Raw genomic sequence first — 23,905 nt, forward strand, 5'->3', positions numbered from 1 at the left:
CAGGATATTCTTTTTCCTCAGGCGCCAGTCCCAGGCACCCGGTCACCAGTCCCGCCGCCCTAACTCCCTAGCATCGTGGTCCCTGTCCCTTTAAGGCTTCCAAAAAGCACTCACGAAAAAGAGAAAAAAAAGGGGGAAAAACGTGCAATTTCTTCCGTCCTCAAGTGCCGGTCTCAGGCACCGGCCCACCGGTCCCGCAGGGAAAAACGCGCGATATTCTTTGTCCTCAAGCAGTGGTCCCAGGCACCTGCTCACCCGTCCTGCTGCTCTGCCTCCCTAGCACCGGAGTCCCTGTCCCTTAACGGCTTCCAAAAAGGACTCGCCAAAAAGAGAAAAAAAAATAGGGGAAAAACGCATGATTTCCTCCGTCCTCAGGCGCCGGTCTCAGGCACCCGCCCACCGGTCCCGTAGGGAAAAACACGCGATATTCTTTGTCCTTGGGTGCCGGTCCCAGCCACGTGCTCACCGGTCTCGCCACCCTGCCTCCCTAGCAACGGGGGCCCTGTCCCTTTAAGGCTTCCAAAAAGCACTCGCTAAAAAAAAAAAAAAAAACCGCTCCGGTTTCTTTCCACCCGCCGGGAGCTGGGGGCAGGGGTGCTCGGGTCTGGCCGGGCCAGGGCTTTTATCTTACCCCCTTTGCAAGGCGCTGGGTTCTTGGAGGTGTGCATGTGGTCTGGATGTTGTCCTGTGTCCTGTGGTCTCTATTTTAGGAAGATTTTTCTTTGTTATATTTTCAAAGCTCTATGTGTTTTTGGGAGGAGATTTCCACTGCTCTACTCACGCCGCCATCCTGGCCTTATCGCATCTCCATCCAAATGAAGCACATTTTAAATAATAATTCACATTTTTTGGTATAGTCATGTGTTGTTAGTTAATAAATATATTTATTATTATGAAATAATACCTTCTTTAATCATTCATAAGTGGGAGATACTGTTTGGAAATGTCTCTATTAATTGTGCAAGAAAAGAATAGATTAAGTTTCTTAACTGGATCATATTTGTCTCAACTATTAATAGTTATAATTTCTTCTTCCTCTTGATTATGGCATTCCATTTTTAGATTTTCCTTATGTAGTGTAATAGTTCAATATTTTTTCAATTAAATTTCCTAATAATATGTTGTTATATGTGATTTTTTTTTTTTAACTCTTAAGGGACTAGAGTACTTCATAAGAGAGAAACATTAAGCCACACTGATCTGTGTTTTCTAAATCTATTCATTCAGTAATGATCTTTCAGATCTTCATACAACACTCTCTGGAAGGCTCAGTGCCCTAACTCTAGAACAACTACTTAGATTATGGAGAATTAGTTGTTCAAGTATCCCCCATACCAAAAGTTTAAAAGCAGTGAATGACAACCTAGAGCTAGGGCAACCAAGATAGCTAGCTCCTGATAGCTGCTTCCCTTTTCCTCTTTTTGTCAGTATTGCCCAAGTTGGTCCTAGTCAGACACATATATACTTTAGTATTTACCAAAGGCTATGTTGGGCTATTCTTTTTTTAAAAAGATTGCAGAACACATAAGTGCTACTGTGCTGTTTCGTGAGTGCTATCAAGTTATACACACACAATCGTATGTTAACTCAATAAACATTTATTGATCATCTATGTCTACAATACTGTCAGCATAATATAGAACTCGTCAGTTTTTATTTTCCCAAAAGACTTCTTTTGGAACTATTTTCTTGAGAGGCTCAGTGTGAAAAAATGGTTAAGTGAAATAAATTTAGGAAATGATAATAGTGTATTGCCCCAACACTACCACCAGATTCACAACATCTATTAGCATATTAAAGACTCTGATATGTCTTGCTGTAGTCAAAAAGAACAACCTAGTCTCCCTTTCTTTACTTTCTTGATGTATAAAACTTCCTTGGAAAAAAAAAAACAGACTTGTTGAGTCACATCTACTGTGTCACTAATGCATGTTTTAAGAAATCTTGATACAATGTAATATAAAGGGAATTGTACTTCTTTGATTAAGAAATTATTTAACTTGGATATGTGTATTTTGAGGTATTATAAAGATGACTATATAAATGTAATGAACCATTTTGTTAAATATTGAAAATGTCTCATTTTTTTAATTTGAAATTTGCATTAAGATGTGTTCAGTATTCAGATAAACTTTTTTCCTTATTAAAAAAATTCTAAAATTATTTTAGGATGATAATCTAATGGATGTCCTACAGCTGCTTGTTGCATTAATGTCAGAACATCCCAACTCTATGATTCCTGCTTTTGACCAAAGGAATGGGTTACGGTAAGAGTTTAATATATCAAGAATTTTAATGTACTTAATATGAGAATAGTTTGGAAATGATAGAAGGTTCTTAGATATGAAAAGTATTGCTGGATCTTATAATATGAGTTAAGATATAAGACCCCTTTATTTTCTGTGTTACGCTTTTGAAGATATCTTTAATTACATAGAGGCTTTGTTACTATTTGTGAAGACACATCAGGAAGATCATTTCAGTATTTTGTTTGTTTAGTGCTATTATACAGCTATTCTAAGCTTTAATTTTTTAGCTGGGTTATCTTTAGGCCCTAGCACTATATAGTGTTCCATTGTGATTCAAAGAAGATCTCTATCCTCCCTTTAAAATAGCACTTCTACCACCAATCCCAAATCATCATTGCATTAACCTACTTGGGCTGCTATAACAGAACATAGACCAGGTAGGTTAAACAACAGAAATGAATAGTCTCACAGTTCTCGTAACTGGAAGCAAGGTCAAGGTGCCAGCAGGGTTGGTGTCTGGTGAGGTCTCACTTCTTGTTTTGTACACAACCACCTTCCTGTTTTGTGTTTACAGTACCTCTGTTTGTGTCTGCATGGGCAGAAAAAAGAGAAAAGAAAGGGATAGAGAGTGGTAGAGAGGGACAGAAGGGCGAAGAAGACAAAGGGAGGAAAACTTTCTTTTCTATTTTTATAAGGAAACTAATGCTGTTGAATCAGGAACCCACTCTTATGACCTCATATAGTCTGAATTACTTCCTTTTCTTTAAAGGTCCCATCTCCAGAGATGTAGCAACACTGGGAGTTATGATTTTAACATATAAATTGACGGGTATACATTCAGTCCATGGCAATCATCATCAGCCAAACAGAATGCTTTGGTTTTAAATAATTCATTTAATAAAAAGGTTTCTGGGCCACGAAAGTTTAACAACTATGTGGTGGGTTATCAGCTACAGTGTATCAGTAACTAATGATCTAGTTACAGTAAATTTACCACTTTGATCCTCTGTTGCAGATCCTTTTTGGCATCTTTCAATACTCATTCTTTGTAAGTTAGAAGATGGCTTCATGCTTGTTTTCAGAATTCTTCGGAGAAACAATAATGTTTGTGTGCACGTGTGAGAGAGAAAAGGAGGGAGGGAGGGAGGGAAGCAGGCTGTAAGAACAGAGAGAGAGGGAGAGAGGTTTATTTTAAGGAATTGTCTTTTGTTATTGTAGAAGTTGACAGGTCCAACATTTACAGGGTAGGCTGGCAGGTGGAGACCTATGTAGGAGTTAATTTTGCAGTTTGAGTCAAAGTCAGTCTGGTGGCAGAATTCCCTTTTCCTCTAGGAAGATGAATCTTTTTTTCTATCAAGGCCTTCAGCTGATTGGATGAGGCCCACCCACATTGTGGGGTGTAATCTGCTTTACTCATAGTCTGCTGATTTAAATGTCAGTGTAAATGCTGGCCTTATAGAAGGATTTGGTAAGTAAAACTTTGGGAAGTTTTTCTGAAGCATTTGTATGGAACCATTATTATTTATTCTTTAAATGTTTGCTTAGATTTACCAATGAAATTATCTAGGGGTGGAATTCTTCATATGGATGTTTTTAGCTAAAAATTTAATTTTCTTAATATATAGAGGGCTTTTTAATTTATCTGTTTCTGATGAGCTTTGGCAAGTTTGAATCTACCAATAAATTGTCTGTTTTGTTGAAAGTGACATCAAATTTATTGCTATAAAATTGTTTTCATTTTTATCTATCTGCAGAGCTACTAATGATGTCACCCTCTCTCATTTCTGATACTTATGCTTTTTTTTTTTCCAGTTTAGTCTTGCTAGAGATTGATTAGATTTATTATGACTGTTTGACACTTTCTTTTTGAACATAAGCTTTTAGTGGAATAAATTTCTTCCTAAGGATAAAGTGTTTATGTTTAGAGAAAGTTTAATCTAATTTTCATACTGTTCAAAATATATTATTTTCCTCCTTGATTTTTCTTTTATTTGTATGGCATTTATAAGTATATTCCAGGGATCTTTCTATGTTTGAATTTTACTTTCATTGTGGTCTGCAAGCATGTTTGTATGACTTGAATCTTTTTAAATATATTGAGGCTTGCCTATGGTCCAGGATATGGTATATCTGGATGAACGTTCCATGCGCACTTGAGAATTATGTGTATTCTCATGTTTTTGGACGGAATTGTTCTATAAATGTATGTAAGGCTAAACTCGTTGATAGTGCTGTTCAGATTTTCTGTGTCATTACTGATACTTTGTTTCTCTGTTCTGTCATTTATTGAGATATAATTATTGAAATTTCTGACTATAGCTATGTTTTCTTTTCTACTTATCTTTGTATGTACTCTTTTCAATTTTTGCTTCATGTGTTTTAACCCTGATGTTAAGTACATATATATTTAGGATTGTTAGTCTTTTGATAAATTGATGGTTATATGCTTGCATCTTTTATTTTTTTATCTCTGGACATAGTTCTGAAATCTACTTAGTTTGACATTCATTAGCTAATCCACTTTTCTTTTGCTTTGGGTTTGCATAATATATCTTTTTTCCATCCTTTTACTTTTAATTTATATCTCTAAATTTAGTTGACACAGTATGATGGCCAATTTTATGTCAACATGGCTGGGTCTCAGTGCCTGTGTATTTGGTCAGACATTATTCTGGATATTTTTGTGAATGTATTGTTTTGAAAGAGATTAACTAACATTTACCATCCATCAGTTGAACACCTTAATAGAACATATACTACCATCTCCAGGCAAACAGGAATTCTGCCAGTAGAGTCCCTTTGGACTTGAACCACAACTTTTCCTCAGTCTCCAGGGTACTCATCTAGCACTGCTGATTTTGGATTTATCAAGCCTCCATGATTGTGTGAGCTAATTCCTTAAAATAAATCTGTAGCACATCCTGTTGGTTCTTCTGCAGAAAACTATGACTAATACACACAATGTAGTTGCTCTTTTTTTATGTAGTATGAGAAACTCTTCTCATTAGGTTTAGTCTATTTACTTTTAATACTATTTATAATTTATATGACTTTCTTTTCCTCTAATATTATTTATTTGTCCTAGTGTAATTTTTTTCCCTCTGTTTTTCCTTTCATGTGTTCTTTGTATTGGAATTTGTTTAGTATTTTTTAAAAAATTAATCTGTTGAGTTTAGGTCTCTGTGTAGTTTTTTTAGTTGCTGCTGTAGAGATTTCACAGTCTACTTAGAGTTAGTATTTTACCTCTTCAAATACAGTATAGAACCATTGCAACTATATTGATCCCATTAATCTCCACTGTTTTTCCTTATTACATATTATATCTAATATAAGCTCTTGACAATGTTATAATTTTCAGTTTCATTTGTTATATGTAGTTCAAAGAATTTAAGAGAAGAAAAAAATTTACACATTTTTCCAGATACTTACAATTTAGTTTGTTTTTCCTTCATTTCCGAAAAGCTGTGTTAGCATTTCTTCTTGAAGGTTTTTGCTAGAAACATCATATTACCTTAGTTTTTCTTCAGATAATGATCTTAATTGGCCTTCATCACCCAAGGATAATTTTGCTGCATGCAGAATTCTGTGTTTCTAGCTTTTGTTTCTTTTAGTAATTTAAAATGTTTTTTCATGGTTTCTAATGAGAAATCTCGTAATTCAGATCTTTCTTTGGTAAATATGATGTATTAGGTTTTTTACTTGTTTTCAAGATATATTCTCTAGCTCCTCTTGTGATTTCATTGCAGTTTTCTCTGTGATTGTTACTAAGTTTGGGAAGTTTGAGGTCCTCATTTTAATATATTTTGCTTCAGTTTTATCTTTCTCCTTTTATTTAGGGTCTCTAGTAGCATGTATATTAGAGCTTTGATGTCTATCTACCTAATCCTATTTTTAGTTTATTTCAATCTTTTTTCTTCTTCAGATTTTTTTTATTTTTATTTTATTATTTTTATTTTGGTATCATTAATATACAATTACATGAGCAACATTATAGTTACTAGATTGATACAGAATCCTCATGTATGATAAATTTGATTTTCGAGTTTGTTTTCTTTGCTTTTTATGTCTTGATAGTGAGCTCATCTCATGAATGTTTTATTTTACCTATTGTACATTTAAGTTGTATGAACTTTTTTCAGTGTGGCTAGTTTTTGTACTTAATTTTTTTGATGAGAACTCTATTTTATGATCCTATTAGACTCTAGTAACTGTAAGCCTATTCAGATCATCTGTTTATTTTTGTGAGTTTTGGCAGACTGTCTTTTTAAAGAATTGGTCCATTTAATCTGGTTAAATTTGTTGGAGTAGAATTGTTCTGAGTATTTCTTTATCCTTTTTATGCCAGTGAGATCTGTAGTGATGTCTCCTCTTTCATTTCTGTTATTAGTAAATTGTGTCCTACCTCTTTTTTCTTAGCTTGGCTAGAAGCATATCGATTTTATGATTTCTTTTCAAAAAACAGGCTTTGGTTTTTTGTTTCTCTGTTGATTTCTTATTTTCAATTCCATTGATGTCTACTCTATGACTTTTCCTTTTCTTCTGCTTACTTTGGGTTGAACTTTCTTGTTTTCTAAGGTGGAAACTTACATTATTGATTTGATTGTTCCTCTTTTCTAATATATGCATTGAGTGCTATAAATTTCCCTGTAAACACTGCTTTTCCTGTGTGTTATAATTTTTATAAGTTGTGTTCTTTTTTCATTTTCACATAGTTGAAGATGCTTTCAATTTTTTTTGATATTTCCCCTTTGACCTACATGTTATTTTGAAGTATGTTGTTTAATGGTCAAGTATTTTTGGGTTTTGCAGTTATCTTTCTGTTACTGATTTCCAGTTAAATTTCATTGTGGTCTGACAGCAAACATGTGATTTCTAATCCTTACATTTGTTTAGGTGTGTTTCATGGCCCAGATGTCATCTCCTTGGTAAATATTCCATGTGAGGTTAAGAAAAATCTGTATTTTCCTATTGTTGGATGAAGTGGTCGATAGATGTCAATTATATTCAGTCAACTGATGGTATTGTGGAGTTCAGCTGTGCTAGTAAAGTTTAATACCTGCTGGATCTGTCCATTCCTGAGAGATGGATGTTGAAGTCTCAAACTGTAATAGTGGATTAATCTGTTTCTCTTTGCAGTTTTGTCATTTTTTGTTTTATATAGTTTTATTCTCTGCTGTTAGACACATACATTGAAGACTGTTAAGTCTTCTTGGAAAGTTGACGCCTTTATTGTTATGTAATGCCTTCTTTATTCCTGATACCTTTCTTTACTTTGAATTGTAATCTGTATGAAATTAATTTAGCTATTCTTACTTTCTTTTGATTAGTGTTAGCATGATATATTTTTCTCCATTCATTTACTTTTAATATACATGTATCTTTAAATTTAAAGTGGGTTTCTTGAAGACAACATATACTTGATGAGAAAGTTTCTGAATATCAGAAATATATATTAATTTCATGCATATTTTACTTGAAATTAGTTTATGTGATTATAAAAATATATGTACATATATATCTAAAATTGTTACTTTAGAAAAATGTACTCAGAGTAAGTTGTATTTACTTTTAATTCATTCAGTGTTATCTATAAACTTATGGCATCCACCAGTGAAGGAATCAGAGTACAAGCTCTCAAGGCAATGGGCTATTTTTTAAAAAACCTCGCCCCAAAGTGAGTATGTATGAAGTCTAAAATGGACTGTTTTATATTATTTATTTTAGAAATTTTCAGAATAGTATTTGTGTTCTGTGGTGGTTCCTCTAGTTTATCTTTCCTTAACATTTCTTCTACCTGTTCCTCTGCATTGTTTTTCTACTTAACTACTTACTGGGCATTACATTAATATCCATAGTAGAGCTTAGCTCAGTGCTGATTGAGAGTAGCAACTAATTAATGAATATTTGCTTTGAAGATTTTGGTGGGGAATTTTGCTGTGCTATGGCATAGCCAATCTTGTATTTTTTTCTAACTGTAGCTTTGCTTACATTGTAGTTTTTTATTTCTCTACTTAAAGATTTTGTGCCATTATGAGTTTTAGGTCAAAGGAAATTGGGAGAGTTTTGAGTTGGATTTGGTGGTAATATGACAGACATTTTAGTGCCTCCTTCATCCAACATGAGCACTAAATAGTTAATAATAAAACTGCATGTGATTATTTCTTTCTATGTAATCACAGAAGAAAAGCTGAAGTCATGCTTGGACATGGATTATTTTCACTGCTAGCTGAAAGACTCATGCTTCAGACAAATTTAATGACAATGACCACGTATAATGTCCTGTTTGAGGTAGGAATGTAGTTAGAATTTATCTTACTAATTTCTTATTTTGGGAGTGCCTGTATAATTGAGTTGATAGTGTCTAGATGAAATAAGATCATTTTAGGTTTGATGTACAATTATGAAATGACTTATATAAAGGAAATACGGCTTCATCTTAAATCTATTAAACTGAGTAATTAAGTGGTGTGGACATCTTTCTAATTCCTCCATTGTATTGACTTTGTGATGTCTCATATTTAAGTTGAAATAGAGTTACAATGTTGAAATTACTTATATTATGCAAAAGATACTTAACATAATATTGGATTGAATACTTAATATCAATTAATATACTTAAAGTTCATTAATAGTGGTGTTAATACAGTGATTATGCTAAAATCTATTGTTTTACTTCTGTAGATTCTTATAGAACAGATTTGTACTCAAGTGTTACATAAACAACATCCGGATCCTGATTCTTCAGTAAAGATACAAAATCCTCGTATGTATTTTACATACTTTGATTTTTTTTCCAGTTTAGTGAGATATAATTGACCTACAACATTGTGTTAATTTTAAGATGTACAACCTAATGATTTGGTATATGTATATATTGTGAAATGATTGCCACAGTAAGGTAGTTCATACATCCATCATTTCACATAGTTAAAATTTTTTGTGTGTATGTGTGGTGAGAACTTTTAAGATCAACTCTTTTAGGAGCTTTCAAATATACAATACAGTATCATTTACTGAAGTCACCATTTTGTATGTTACATCCCAGAACTTATTCAGTTAATAAGTGGACGTTTGTATTCTTTGAACCCTTTATCCAATTCTCCATTACTGGCTTTTTTAATACTTTTAAATATACCTTTTGCTAATACAAAAGAAACCCTCAAGTTGATAGTGTTGAAACACACATGGTTTGAAGATTATTTCATTACCAGCAATGATATAATACTCAATTTATTTGTGTTTGATGTTGAACATAACTTCAAATTGACCTTCGATTATGTGGAAATGCTAATATAGAGGCTTTGAAGAATTATATGCATAAGATATTGATTTAACGTATGTTCAGATTTTCAGTAAAGTTTTGATTATATGATTTAGTGATGTCAGGCTTAATTACATGAACCATGAAGGTAGCTTTCATCTTTAATTATTGTCATTTTATGAATATCAAGTTTGGAATTGAAAAATATCCACCCTCTTTATTGTTTATGAGCTTAGTCTTGTTCAACTGTCTTTTATTTAGAATTCTTAAGTACTTGTACAAAGTGTACATTTTTCATCTTGCTTTTTAAGATTATTGGCATTGAAATAACTGGTTTGTAGAGTTTTGAATTTAATTACCTTTTGTGTGGTGAGTTGTATTTGTGTTTGTGGTACTCTGTTTCAGTATTAGTTTTAAAATCACATGTCTCTGAAGTTTAATTTTTCTCAGCCCTAAGGGAGACATGATTTCATTATATCAGTAAGTAAAAGAGAAGAAAATCTTGAAAAAGATATATGATTTATATTTTATGTGGTTATGGGGAAGATGATTTACTGAAGTAAGAATCTTAGGCTGTCTTACATAGTATACAGGCTAAGGGCAGAAGGGCAGGCACTGTAGAATGGTGTCTAAAAACATCGACTGCCTGGCTTTCAGTTTTCTCTGCGTGTCTAAATAGTTATGTGACTTTGTGTAAATTACTTAATTTCATTGTACTTTACATTTATCTGAAATGGGAAAATAATAGTATTTAGCTGTCATTGTGTATGAGTTGAGTGTGTTAATACTTGTATTTTCTTAAAACAGTGCCTCATAGTGCTCATCAGAGTATATCTTCAAAATAAGTGGCTACTATTATTATCAGTATCATTATTATGATTATCATCATTGTAATCATTGTTCAGATAGAGAAAATTTGAATTTATTATTAGAATTCAGAAATTGCTCCCCAAATATCATTAATTGTGTGACAAAGTATCTTCATATTTGTTGTGTTGAACTTACTGCTTCAGAATCACCAAAAACCTTGGCTGAAGGCTGGTTTATATTCCTTAATTTTTAATTGGATAAAATTTGATAAATTATTTGTTTTCTTAAACCTAAGTGCTGAATATTTAGATTGTATTATATTTTATATTTCAGACCATTACAGTAGCAGTTCCGTTTGGGTTGTTGAATAGGTTTTAGTTTCCCTTTTTTTTGGTAATGTAATTTTATTTTTAAAATTATGGAAGAGAATCTTGACAGCTTTTAAACTTAATAAAGGAAGGGGTATGTGTATACCATCAATTTTCTTGAATTAATTCTTTTTCTGAGATTTTGTTGATAGTTTTTTTTTTTTCTTTTAAGACCAACTACTAATTGGCAGAGATTTGGGAGAGTTGTCAGCAGTTTATTGTCATTTAACATTTATAATTTAACTTGATTTATTATAACATTTTAAAATTCAACTCTACTTTTATACATTCTAATGATGAAATTAAAAATAACCCTTTATTGTTGATGCTTTCTAATGAATTTATTGTCCTTTTTTGCAGATGATTTTTTTGTAATACAAAAAAGTATTTTCAGTGGACATTTATGCCAGGGAAACTAGAGAAATTCTAGTATATTGATAATCTTCCATCATGAATTTTTGTAGTGTTTTGGTTTTTACTAATTTATGAATTGTCTTACAGAGATATTAAAAGTAATTGCGACTCTACTTCGAAGTTCTCCCCAGTGCCCAGAGAGCGTGGAAGTTCGCAGAGCCTTTCTCTCTGACATGATTAAACTTTTTAATAACAGTAGAGAAAACAGAAGGTAAGCAGGTTCAGAAAGCATTTATTTGCAGTCGTTGAGCCTAAATTTGAATAAGCCCATTTTTTCTAAGAAAAATCGCTTTAAAAATACCATGAAACAAATTTTCCATATGCTTTTTCTCATTAAGGTTCTGTAGGTATGTACTGTACATTTGAGTTTTCAGTCCTGCCTTCTTTGTCTTGGATACATACATAAAGGTGGAGTTTTTTTTGATACTGCTTTTGACTAAACTTGTACTGTTTAGAATTCTTTTAGATGATTTATTTTTTTAAGTAGTTCAATATCTTGTTACAATTTTCAGGAGCTTGCTTCAGTGTTCTGTGTGGCAAGAGTGGATGCTTTCTCTCTGCTATTTTAATCCTAAGAATTCAGATGAGCAAAAGATAACCGAAATGGTATATGCCATATTCAGAATCCTGCTTTACCATGCAGTCAAGTATGAGTGGGGTGGCTGGCGTGTGTGGATAGACACCTTATCAATCACACATTCAAAGGTAAGTTTTAATTTTATTATTTAAGATGTCTATAATTTTGAGTTTTACTCATTAAAATTTTTTATATACTTAAAGTCAAGGAAAAAAAGGCAGATTGTTCTCTGAAAGTGCAGTGAAATAAACAACTAAAAAAGGGAATCACTAGGGGAGGGTGGGTGGGAAGGGAGAGATAAGGGGGAAAATGGGACACTGATTAGCACACATAATGTGGGGGGGGCAGGACATGGAAAAGGCAGTATATACAAAGACAAGTAGTGATTCTATAGCATCTTACTATGCTGATGGACAGTGACTGTAATGGGTTATGTGGGGGAACTTGATGTTGGGGGGAGTCTAGTAACCGTAATGTTCAAGTAATTGTGCATTAATGATATCAAAATAAAAAAATAAAAAAATAAAAAAGGGAATCACTGAGAAGAAAAAGTGTTTCCAATTTTTTCAGTCAAAATAGCTTTTTCAAATGTCACTTTAATAAATGCTTAATTTAATAAAGTGAAATCTCATGCCACAGAATAAAGGAACTTATATTGTCGATTTTCAGGTTATGGTTCTCTGAATTTCATAGTAGTTTGAAGCTTTTGAACACAAGGTGGCGCAGTGTATTCAAAGATGAGAAGTTACTGTAGTAATGTAAGGTGGTTGATTAAACAGAAAAGATTTGGCTAAAGTTTGCCCTTTACTTGTGTTTCAGTCAGTTAAAAAAGTGGTTTGGAAGAATGTGTTTATCTGTTTTTTGTTTTTTTAAACTTAAGCCAATGTAAGTTAGTTATGTGTATCTTTTGTTTAAAAGTTTTTAATGAAATAGTCTAGATACACCAAAAGCTATAAGGAACATTATACGTATCACTGATTATGAAATTGGCTTCCCCATCCCAATTGTTTTGTCTACCATTGTTAGCCCCTCTCTCCTCTTTGCTTAAACTCAACTGGATGTTTTCATTATTTTTATGTCTTTCTCTATATTTTTAATGACATATGTATATAGCTCTAAACAATAAAGAATTTTATTTTTCATATTTATGGTTAACATAAATGATATAATCCATTTTTTTTCAATATGCTCTTTTTACTCATCACTGTTTAAGATGCTTCCATATAGACCCATGTAGTTGTGTTCATTTTCTCAGCTGTATTCCATGGTATGACTTTTTCCATTTCCTAGTTGATAAGCATTTTTGATACATTTTGTATATATTTGGAAGTTTCTCTAAATATATCCCCAGTAGTGGAATTGCTGATTTGTAAGATGCAGATGGTAAACATTACAATGTAATGGAATTTCTTTTCCAAAGCTTACATTCTTACCAGTGATGTAGAAATCCTTATTGCTTCGTATCACATCATCATTTGCTATGGCTGGAGTTTAAAAAATTTACAACTTTGATGAATTTTAAATGCTCTATCTCTGTAATAATTTGCATTTTCTTGTTGTTTTGGGAGCTCTTTTATGTTCTTGGTCTTAATCCATTGCTTGCCATATTGCCTATGAGCATATTCTGCCAATTTGTGGCTTATCTTTATTTTTGGAGTTTTATGTTCATGTTTTCTGAGGAAATTTTACATTTCAAATAACATAAAATTTATTAGTTTATTTTCATGGTTTATGCTTTTTGTGCTTTGTTTGAAACTTTATATACTAAAGGAATATAATATAATTATATAGTTATTTATGTCAATTACAAATTGATTAGAAGGAATAAACAAGTGATAAATTCGATATATTTTTAAATGTTCTGTTTTATTGACTATCACACTATTTTGGAATATTTTGTCATTTTATTGGAATATATTATCATTTCCTAAACATATGTCTTTAGGTGTTTTAATAACTTAGTAATTTGAAAATCCCTAAGAGTTGTTCATTTGCCTCCTCCATCTGTAGTGGGAAAAAGGTACATGATATTATAAGGATTTACAAAGATATCTTAGATATCAAAAATATCATCCTACAAATTTATGTTTGAAAACAATCCAGTGCTAAATAAGAAAAATATGAGTTTATAAGATGGCTTTGTTTTAGTCACTACATTTTTGTAGTGCTATGGCTGCATTATTGCTAAAAGTATTGAGTATTTGCAGCAAAGACTATATGGATCCCCAAGGTTAAAATATTTAGTATTTGACACTTTATAGAAACTGTTTGCCACTTACTGTGTAACTTGTTTTAGTTTGTACTGATGGCTAGCTATGCTGGTTTCTGTTGTAGTGTCCTGCTACAATATAGACTGACTTTCTGCTGGTACTGTTTTCTCCTGTACAAAGATCATGAGCACGATAGGGTTGAGTTTGGGCCACATATACATTTGGATTGGATTTCAGATACATCTATTTTAGGGAAGTGCTAGTTTAAATTACATTTTTCAAATTTTCTAAATAATGTGCATTAATTATGTGCTTTTGTATATACTTTACTTTTTTCAAGTTCTTAGGAAGGATGGCTACAGAAATGTAAACTTTAGAGCAATAATTCTTAAAGTACAGTCTGAAGACCTTGGGAGCTCAGGAGACATTTTGTGGAAGTATGTGAGGTCCTCCTTACTCAGCAACATACCTGTTTGAGGGTTGATTTTTTGTTCATATGCTTTGCCCAAAGATGAATGTCGTGCATTTAATGCCAAAGCAGAAATTGTATAGAAAGATGAATCAGGAACAGATCTTATCCTGAAAGAAGTTATTTTATAATATGGGAGATAATATATGTACAAGAAAAAAGGCAGGAATGAATAAGTGCATTGGAAGAGAGATTCACAGGGAAAAGAGAGAGAGCGTCACCTGAGGGCATCTGGGAAGTTTGTTAAACAAATGTCATTTGACTACAACCTTGAAGGGTCGATAAGATTTGGGCATGTAGAGCTTGGGGTGAAGAGAATCATTGATGCAGGAGGTGGCTTAAGCAAAGGTACAGATGAGGGAAAAGCATGGTATTTTTTTGGTTTGCTTGAGGGTGTGTAATGTACATAAAGAAGAGCAGTAATATAACAAATGTGGACTGGCATTTAATCATGAATGATTCTGTAATGTCTCTCGTATTATATTATTGGTTAAAAGTGAATTCCTGTATCCTATTTTGATTGTTCATCGTAAGCTTTCATCAGCAGGGATGAAAGGTTTTATATTTATTCATATCTCCCGTGGCATTGTGTTCAGTACTGACTACTTGGCAGTTGCACTTTGAAATTTGTGGCAGGAAGGAGAAGGAGGAACTACATACACCATCATTGTTTGGGACTGTGGTTCAGCTGTCCTGTGGCGCCATGCGGTCCTGTGTGTGCCTCGGTCTTCTCTTACCCATGATCCGAGCACTACCTGTAGCAGCAGTCTTTGAAGTACCTATGCCGAAATCACACAGAGTATAATTTGGGGATCACCTGATGAGAGTAACTTGGGATGTGCACTTCGTTATAGTTTCCTAGACCTCACCTCAGAATATGAATCTGAATCTCATGGGATATTCTCAGAAATCTGTATTTTAATATAAGCTGCTGCTTCTACTCTCTAAATTTCGAGTGCTTCTCTGCATGTGCAGAGAACTATTTTTGGAACTTTCATAAAATCCTTCTTTCCCACCTACACATTAAGCTCCTAATAATATGCTCATTAGAAAGTCTTACGGAGATAGAGGAATTCTACATAAATAAGCACTACGCTTTGTTTAACTGTAGGTTTGGGGGAAGAAAAATTTTAAGTTGGAAATGGGTTCTTGGGATTTTCACCTCTAATTTTCATGTTTAATAAATCTCTTAATTTTATTTGTGTGAATTTTTCACATTGACTAAAAATCTTTTTTCTATCACATGATTTTAATACTTTATTTGAATGTTGCTGTGTTAATTTTGGGGGATTTTACCATCTTGACATCTATTTTTAAAATGAAATGGAGAAAGTATCTTCTGAGGTCCTTCAAACCACTATTTAATAAAGTTTAGCATGGCACTGAAGAGATTCAGTAAGTAGGTGAACAATTTTGTAGCATGCTGTTAAAAATTCTCCTGCAATTATTGGAACCAATTTTTTTCTTTGAAACTTATCAATTTTAAAGCTTTATAAACATTTCCATGTATATGAAACTGAAGTGATGCTTAGTTTTCATTTTTCAGCCACTTAAAATTTTAGTATCAACAATTTATAACGTTTTTGATAAAGAACTGGTGTGTGAAAAACTAATGCTGCAGAATTGGATAGCTTTTGCAGGGCTACATCAGGATACATTCAGGTGCTATAAAAAGCCAAAGAAACTCAATTGCAATTTTATTGTCCAGTTTGATAGATTTCCTGCCACCTTTGTAGCAGGGAAGCTGTTTGTCACTGCAGTCCTCTCTTCCAATAGCTGAGCTTGGTTTTATAAGCAGTGATAGGCTCTTCTAGTTTAACTGCTCTATGTTGGATACGTTGGTATCAGAATTTCAAATGTGTACCTGTTCAGAGTAACTTTTGTAATTGCATTATTTTCTTGTGTGTTCTCTAGGTTTTATTATTTATCTTTTTCTTTTCCTCTTCTGTTACTTCATATTAAACATTATCTTGAGTAATTAATATTTACTAAATGCTAAAATGCTCTTAAATTAGAATTTAACTTAAGGCATTTAATATATTCAGAATTATGAGGAGATATCCAAAAACATTCTTTTTCCAAATAAATAAAAGTAAAACCTTTAAATAACATTTTGTCTAGACCTGTATTGCCATTAGGTAGAATGGGTGTTGTGATAATCAAAAAGTCAAGAGTTATTCACACATGAGTTAAAAATAGAGTGTGATTTAGATTTTTCCAAAATGATGAATTTGGGTAAATTATTTAATAATCTTGCATTAACTGAAGTATATTTAAAATTTTACTTACTTTTAACAATCTGATGAAATGGCTTAAACACAAATGCCAGTCATTTTTCACAAGAAGAAAGCATAGTTTAGGTTGAGAAAAAAGAATGTGGAGATCAGTTTTTTTAGCATTCTCTAAGTGATTCCTTAAAAATAATTTTTAAAATCACAAGATACAAAGTGGTATGTATAAATATACATGTATTTGTATGTGTGTATATGGTAGCTGGTAGCTATATAATAAAATTAAAAGGTACATCTCAAGAAATTTCATGAGTTATAAAATTTTCATATTTAACATATCGTCATTTTATACTTAATTGCTGAAATAGCCTTTGTCTTTACATTTTTTTAACCAAATAGTATTTATTATTTAAAAAATTTTTGAAATATATATGCTCATTGTGGGAAATTTGGAACCTGGTAAAAATGCATACAAAGTGCAAAAACCGCCCTATCCAATCATATATATATGACTTTATATTAACATTTTGGTGCAAGACTTTCCAGTCTTCTGTTCTATACATAAATATACACTTACATTTTTCAAAATACATGACATCTTACAATATTATTTCATTTAATGATATACTTCTTACATGACTTTTAATGGCTGCACATTACTAGTTATATATATAATACATCATATTATGGAGGAGTGAAGTTAAGATAAAAAAACTACAGCTTTGATGTAACATCTGAATGTTATCAAACCACTTGTAATTCTAGTAAGAAATGATTGAGCAAATGAATCAACTTTTCATGTTCTGGCATTCTCCAAAATTTTATTTGGAAAAATTGGTGGAGATAATTAAAAAAAAATACTATTAATTTATATTACAATGTATTACATGTCCACCACAGTTTAATATTTCCTCATCTTTGTGCAGTAAGAAGCCTGCTCCTATATAGAGCTCTTTTATTTTGTAGGATAAATTGCTAAAATTCCAGACAGAGTATATATATTTTTAAAAGTTTTAGTTGGTAATGCTAAATTACCACATAAAAATTTGTATCAATTTATACTCTAGTTTTTCATGAGAGCACCCGTCTAGGTTCTTAAGAAAATAAAATTGGTCAGGATAACATTTTAGAAAAAGAAAAGGTTAGTAAGTTATTGACCATGTGATAGTATTTTATGTCACTGTGCTTCTGATCTTCATCTACAGAAATGAGGATCATGCTGCCTATCTTTTAGGGTTACTCTGATGATTAAGCATGTCATTGTATGCCATATGATTAAAACAGTATACAATAAACATTCTGTAAAACTCAGCTATTGCTGAAAGTATTTAAAAATATATCTTGTATTGTCTGCCAAAATAAACTTAATTCAGAATTTAGGGGTATTTTTAGGTATGTTGTGGAACTAGGGAGCAATGTTTGATTTAGATAGAAATTTTCATACTTTAAAGAAGTCTGAGGGCAGAATATATTTTGTTTTAAATAAATTTCTTTTAAATTAATTATATAATGTTTCCATGTGTTAATGTGATATTTATAAAGATTAAGAAAATACTAAGTGGTTGGAAGGCTTATGTTTAAATTGCACCCTCACTTAAAGTGTTATCAAATCATTTTATGCAGAAAAAGGTTTTTTTTTTATTTGCTAGAGTTGTTTCCTGAAAAAGGTGAACTTCAGAGCAAAAGTTGGAACTGTGATAATAACATCTGAATATTAGACCGCTTAAAATTCTAGGAGGAAATAATTGAGCAATTTAGTTTACTTTTCTTTTATATTCTGGATTTCTCCAAAACTTTATTCAGAAAAATTGGTCGAGTTAATTTTTAAAGAATACATTGAAAATTGAAGCCGTTGAGAATAAATAGCATTGTATAATATATGTATAGGAATATACACATATACACATAAACACAAATAATACTAAGAGAACCAGAGTCAGATGGTACTTAAAACAGTAAAATCAAATTTTATTCTGTAACTATTGTGACAGGGAAAAAGGGGCCCAAGTACAGAACTGGGCCTAATTCTGAATACAAGAGGAAAAGTGGAGATTTATAGTCAAGGAACAGGGTAGCAGTGTAGAGAGGATTTAGTGGATGGAAAATTACTAAGAGGAAACATCTGGGGTTGGGAAGATTCTGGTTAAATAGACTTTAATAGGATTCTTTCTGAAGGTAGGCCAGGCTGATCACATATCACCTGGGCGATGATGGGGGATGAGAAATTTGATCACATATCAGGGTGATCAGATATTGATGGTAGGGAATTCTTGCTGAAATTCAGAGATACAGGTGTGGCAAGGACAGAGCCTAGTTGAGAATTGGGTTCAGGAACCTCACTTATGTTTGGTTAAGGAGAGAATCTTTGTCAATATAAGCAAAAAGACGGTTGTATTATTATTATTTTTTGTATTATTTGCTTGCTTACAGGTTTTATTGCTCACCACTCCAACAAATGCTGTAATCTTATTGTTTTACTGAATAACTCAATGTCTTCAGTGAACCATATTCTTTTACCATCCATCCATTCTAAGTGCTTTAAAAAAAATTTCTCTTCCTGTCATCTCTTTACCATTAATCCTTTTCTGTCTTGCAAATGAATATTTATTTACTGAAATCTGAAATCTGAATCTAATGTCAGCATCTTCTGGGTACTTCCAGATATTTCTGGGCATAAATATATAAGTTCTGTATGCTGCCAATAATTTATTGTATATGTCTCTAATTTACAGTTTGAATTACTTGAAAAAGTCTTTTAAAACATTCCCAAAGGACATACAAAAGGCATGAACAAATGGAAAAGCATATTTCCTAGAATAGGAAGACTCAATATCATAAAATTACAATAATTTAACATTTCTTTTGATTATTTTATAAATTCAACGACATTTCAAGAAAAGTCTAACCAATCGTTATTCTTTTGGTGGGATAGAAACAAAGCAAGCTAATTATTAAGGAAAAGTAAGGCAAAATAAACAAGTAAAACTATAAAGGAAAACTCTGAGAGCAATGAGAGGGGACAAACTACTGAATACTAAAACATATTAGCAAATGTCAATTATTTTAAAAAATGTAGTATTGACGAACAAAGAGGTAGGCTGATCAGGGGAACAGGTGAGAAAGTCCAGAGACATACTAAATTCAAGACTTTAATATATTATACAGAATGTATTTCAGATCATCTGGGGAAAAAAAGATGGACTGTTCAATAAATGGTGTTGGGATAATAGGGGATTCCTCAAGGAAAAAAAAAAAGTAAGTTGGAGTCCCTGGAAATTTAACATAGGGAACAGTTAAATGAGGGAAGGGATAGGAAAGACACAATAAATAAGTACTAGAAGAAAATACAGATAATTTATCTGTAACCCTGGAATGTGTAATAATTGTCTAACTCTAAGAATCTAGAACCTTTGAAGAGGAAAAAAAAGACCAATAATTTTTACTACATTGAAACAAAAACTTTTGTCATCAAAAAGCACAACAGTGTACCATAAAGGTAAGTCAAAAAGGCAGATGACAAATCTGGAAAAGCTATTTATAACCAGATCAAAGACAACATACATAATAATATAAAGTGCTCCTAGAAATAGATAGGAAAAACAAGCCATTAGAAAAGTGGATTAAATACATGATCAAACAACCTAGGGAAAATACGGGAAAAGTACTTACATATATAGAAGATGTACAACCTACTTATAAGGGACTGCAAATTAAAATTTTCCTGAGATAGTTCACCAGGATTTATTAAGTGACAAAAGAAAGTGTGGAACAATTTGTATAGCAGATACTACTAAAATAAGTGTGAAAATGAGAATTTATTTTGTGTGTGTATGAACAAAACTACCCTGGAAAAACGACAAAGCTGTTAATAACTGATGGCCTGTTTTTTGCGGAGAGAATTGTGTAGGTGAGGACCAGTGATGGGAGGGAAACTCTTATACTATATAATGTTTCATTTTTGAGTCATATGACTTGTAGGGAGTACAAAACTTTTCCTTGACTTCCTTGGTGTCTCTAGCTTGGTCTGAAAGTTAAACTGACAAGAGATTAATAGGAGAAAAGCTTAGATATTTACTTAATATAAGTTTTACATGACCTGGAAACCTTTCTAAGGAAATGAAGACCTGAAGAAACAGTTTATCCTCAGTGTTTTTATACTGAGTTTGCTGAAGAGTAGAAAGTTGTGGAAAAATGTGGTAGGACAAAGGATATGAGCTAAGTTTAGTAAGATTAGCAAGGCCTGTGCATTTGGATTTCTATTGGCATCCTCTCTCTTCTGAGAAAAGGAGAGAAAAGTCTTTCCTCTGAATGTAGAAAGAGTACCTCTTATGTGAGAGGCTTTGTGGAGAAGGAGAAGGTCAGAGAAGTCTTAGCACCTGCTATTTCTGTGATCTGCTTCAGGGGAGGGTGGAGAGGCCAGAGACCTTCCTGTACCTGCTTTTTCTCAAATTCCTTCATCTTAAAATACTCAGTATGTGACATGCCATATCTTGGGGTAGTATGTTCTGAACCCCATCAAAATAGACTATCCAAAAATGTGTTTAAGTTTATTATGTGATGAATGTATAAGGCTTATTATGTATATGACTTATTTTCTTCACAAGATGTTTCCCTTTGTTATTGAACTTATGTTGTTTTCATAACTAATTCTCTTAGGTAGTTTTCTTAGGATTGCCTAGGCCTTATGCTTGATATCCCTCTAGAGTGGTTTTATTAAGATAACAGTTAAGAGATTAGGTTTGAACTAGAGTATTCAGATTTGTAACCAAGGTGCTTAACATGAAATCAATCAGTAAATATTTGTAAGCTTACAATTTCTATAATTTGATTTTAATTAATGCATCTGTTACTTTATACCATTGCTGTTATAAGCTGTTATCAGAATTTCTTTAAAAGATCTATTGTGTGTGGTAATCATTTTGAGCTATGCTTATTGATACAGCTATTTTTTTTTTTTGAGAGGGCATCTTTAATATTTATTGATCAAATGGTTGTTAACAATAGAATTCTGTATAGGGGGGTCAATGCTCAATGTACAATCATTAATCCATCTCAAGCCTAATTCTCGTCAGTCTCCAATCTTCTGAAGCATAACGAACAAGTTCTTACATGGTGAACGAATTCCTACATAGTGAATAAATTCTTACATGGTGAACAGTACAAGGGCATTCATCACAGAAACTTTCAGTTTTGATCATGCATTATGACCTATAAACAATCAGGTCAAATATGAATATTCGTTTGATTTTTGCACTTGATTTATATGTTGATCCCACATTTCTCCCTCTATTATTATTGTTATTTTTATTTTTAATAAAATGCTGAAGTGGTAGGTAGACGCAAGATAAAGGTAGAAAACATAGTTTAGTGCTGTAAGAGAGCAAATGTAGATGATCAGGTGTAAGCCTATGGACTAAGTATTAATCCACGCTAGACAAGGGCAGCAAAACATCCACGGATACAGAAGATTTCTCTCACAACAGGGAGGATGAGGTTCTGAGCCTCACCTCTATTGATCCCCAATTTCTCACCTGATGGCCCTCCTGCGACTGTGTCTGTCTTAGGTTGTTCCTCCCTTGAGGAATCTTACCCGTCTCTGGCTAACCAGTCATTTTCTGGGGCCATACAGGGAAATGTAAAGTTGGTAAGTTAGAGAGAAGCCATATTGTTTGAAAAGGTTAGCTTTTTACTTCTTTGCAGATTTATGCCCTGTGGCTTCTATGCCCAGCACTTGTCTCAAGGTATCCTTACCACCTGGAGGAATTATGATACTCGGTAAATTCGATATGAGGCACGAATTCTATTTAAGGATTGTAATTAGGAAGGAAGAAGAAAAGCTATAGAGGTAGCATATGGAAGAAAACATGGGAGGATTGATTATTTCTCTGACATATCTTCTTGTAGAGTACCTTAAGCATGTATAGATTTTAAGCTACCAACTAATTTGCGCTCACATATTAACATAATAGGAATACGGTGACATAAAGCAAATCTATAATTACCATCCATCTTCAGTGAAGCCAAGAAAACCATTTAGGCACCCTAGGCATTTGTGAAAATTTGTCTATGATATGATGGATATTGTCCCACTGTACTTGAACAGTCTGAGAGAAATCAGACAAATTAAAGCAGCCCATTTCTGGGATCTGTTCACATCCCATATGTTCTTTTAATTGTAGATAGTCTATAGTCATAAGATTTTGGAGTGCTACAACTTGCACCCCTCCCAACTCCTGGTTGAGTTCGAACAGTACAGATCCGGTCAAATTCGTTGTCTCACTGTATGCACATGCCAGCCTAGACATCTCCCTCCTCATTCCAATGGCAAGTCCAGGAGACGGTGGGGTGGATGCAGCCACAACCGCAGCATTGCCTAGATCCCTGTGGAGGCTTTTTGATGATCATCCCCCTGGCACAAGTCCTCCAGAGAGTGCTGATGCCGGAAGCTCCTCCTCATATCGTATCTTAGTTCATTTTCTGGGTATCCAAGCTAGGCCTTGATCTTCTGCATAGAAACAAATAGACCCTTTGCCCACACTTTGACATGCCCTCTGTACCACTGTGCAGAACTCATTGGAGGTCAGCACACAGGAACTGCTTTTTTTTTTTTTTTTATTAAGAGAAAGGAATATTATCAGAAAACAGTACCTCCATAGCTGATCATCTGATACAGCTATTTTTAAAGGTGTATCTCATTTATCAACTGTGGAAAGGTTGATAACCTAAGAACTAGAAGTTAACATACCATATTCAGCTGGTATTTCACCATATTCAGCTGGTATTTCTGTAGGAAAATAACATTCAATGAAGAAGATGTATTTGCTTAAAAAGAAAGCCAGCTGCTGAACGCTAACATTTAAAAGTCTTAATTTTTATAGGTTAATTAAAAAAATATATGGATTAATGTTAATTTATTGATCTATTATATTAATCTTTTATCTCCTAATTAATAATTTGAGTGCCAATTAAGTTGAGAGTAATGGGAAAAGAAATGTAGTTATTAGCTCAAGAATCTTTAGTAGTTTATATAAGTGCTTTCCAAACATTGCAACCAGCTATAGATTAGCTATCAAATGATTGTGAAGATTAATGGCTAGTCTTTTAGCTGTAATTTAGAACAATATCTAGTAATTAATTAGGAATTATCAGTCAAAAATACCCTTAGGAAAACAGTATCCAAAAAGATAACAACAATGATAATTGCTCAGTTGCCATTTAGCTTTTAGACTATTGGAGTGAATTAAAGGGAAATTTAAAAGTCAACCAACTTCAGAATTTTAAAGGTATTTCTATATTCATATTTGTAGAAGAGAGTG

General features: G+C 32.8%; 1 protein-coding gene across 1 annotated transcript in view; it reads left to right on the forward strand.

Annotated features, from left to right (window-relative positions):
• LRBA (LPS responsive beige-like anchor protein) overlaps positions 1 to 23,905 on the forward strand; it is a 740,236-nt gene that overhangs the window by 148,695 nt on the left and 567,636 nt on the right. Inside the window, exons 17-22 of the mRNA XM_037024623.2 lie at positions 2,170 to 2,267; positions 7,831 to 7,923; positions 8,429 to 8,537; positions 8,931 to 9,012; positions 11,190 to 11,313; positions 11,615 to 11,807. Coding sequence (XP_036880518.2) covers positions 2,170 to 2,267; positions 7,831 to 7,923; positions 8,429 to 8,537; positions 8,931 to 9,012; positions 11,190 to 11,313; positions 11,615 to 11,807 — 699 coding nt within the window. The remainder of the gene's footprint in view (positions 1 to 2,169; positions 2,268 to 7,830; positions 7,924 to 8,428; positions 8,538 to 8,930; positions 9,013 to 11,189; positions 11,314 to 11,614; positions 11,808 to 23,905) is intronic.

Source organism: Manis javanica, chromosome 3 (genome assembly GCF_040802235.1).
Source record: "Manis javanica isolate MJ-LG chromosome 3, MJ_LKY, whole genome shotgun sequence".
Classification (NCBI taxonomy): Eukaryota; Metazoa; Chordata; class Mammalia; order Pholidota; family Manidae; genus Manis; species Manis javanica.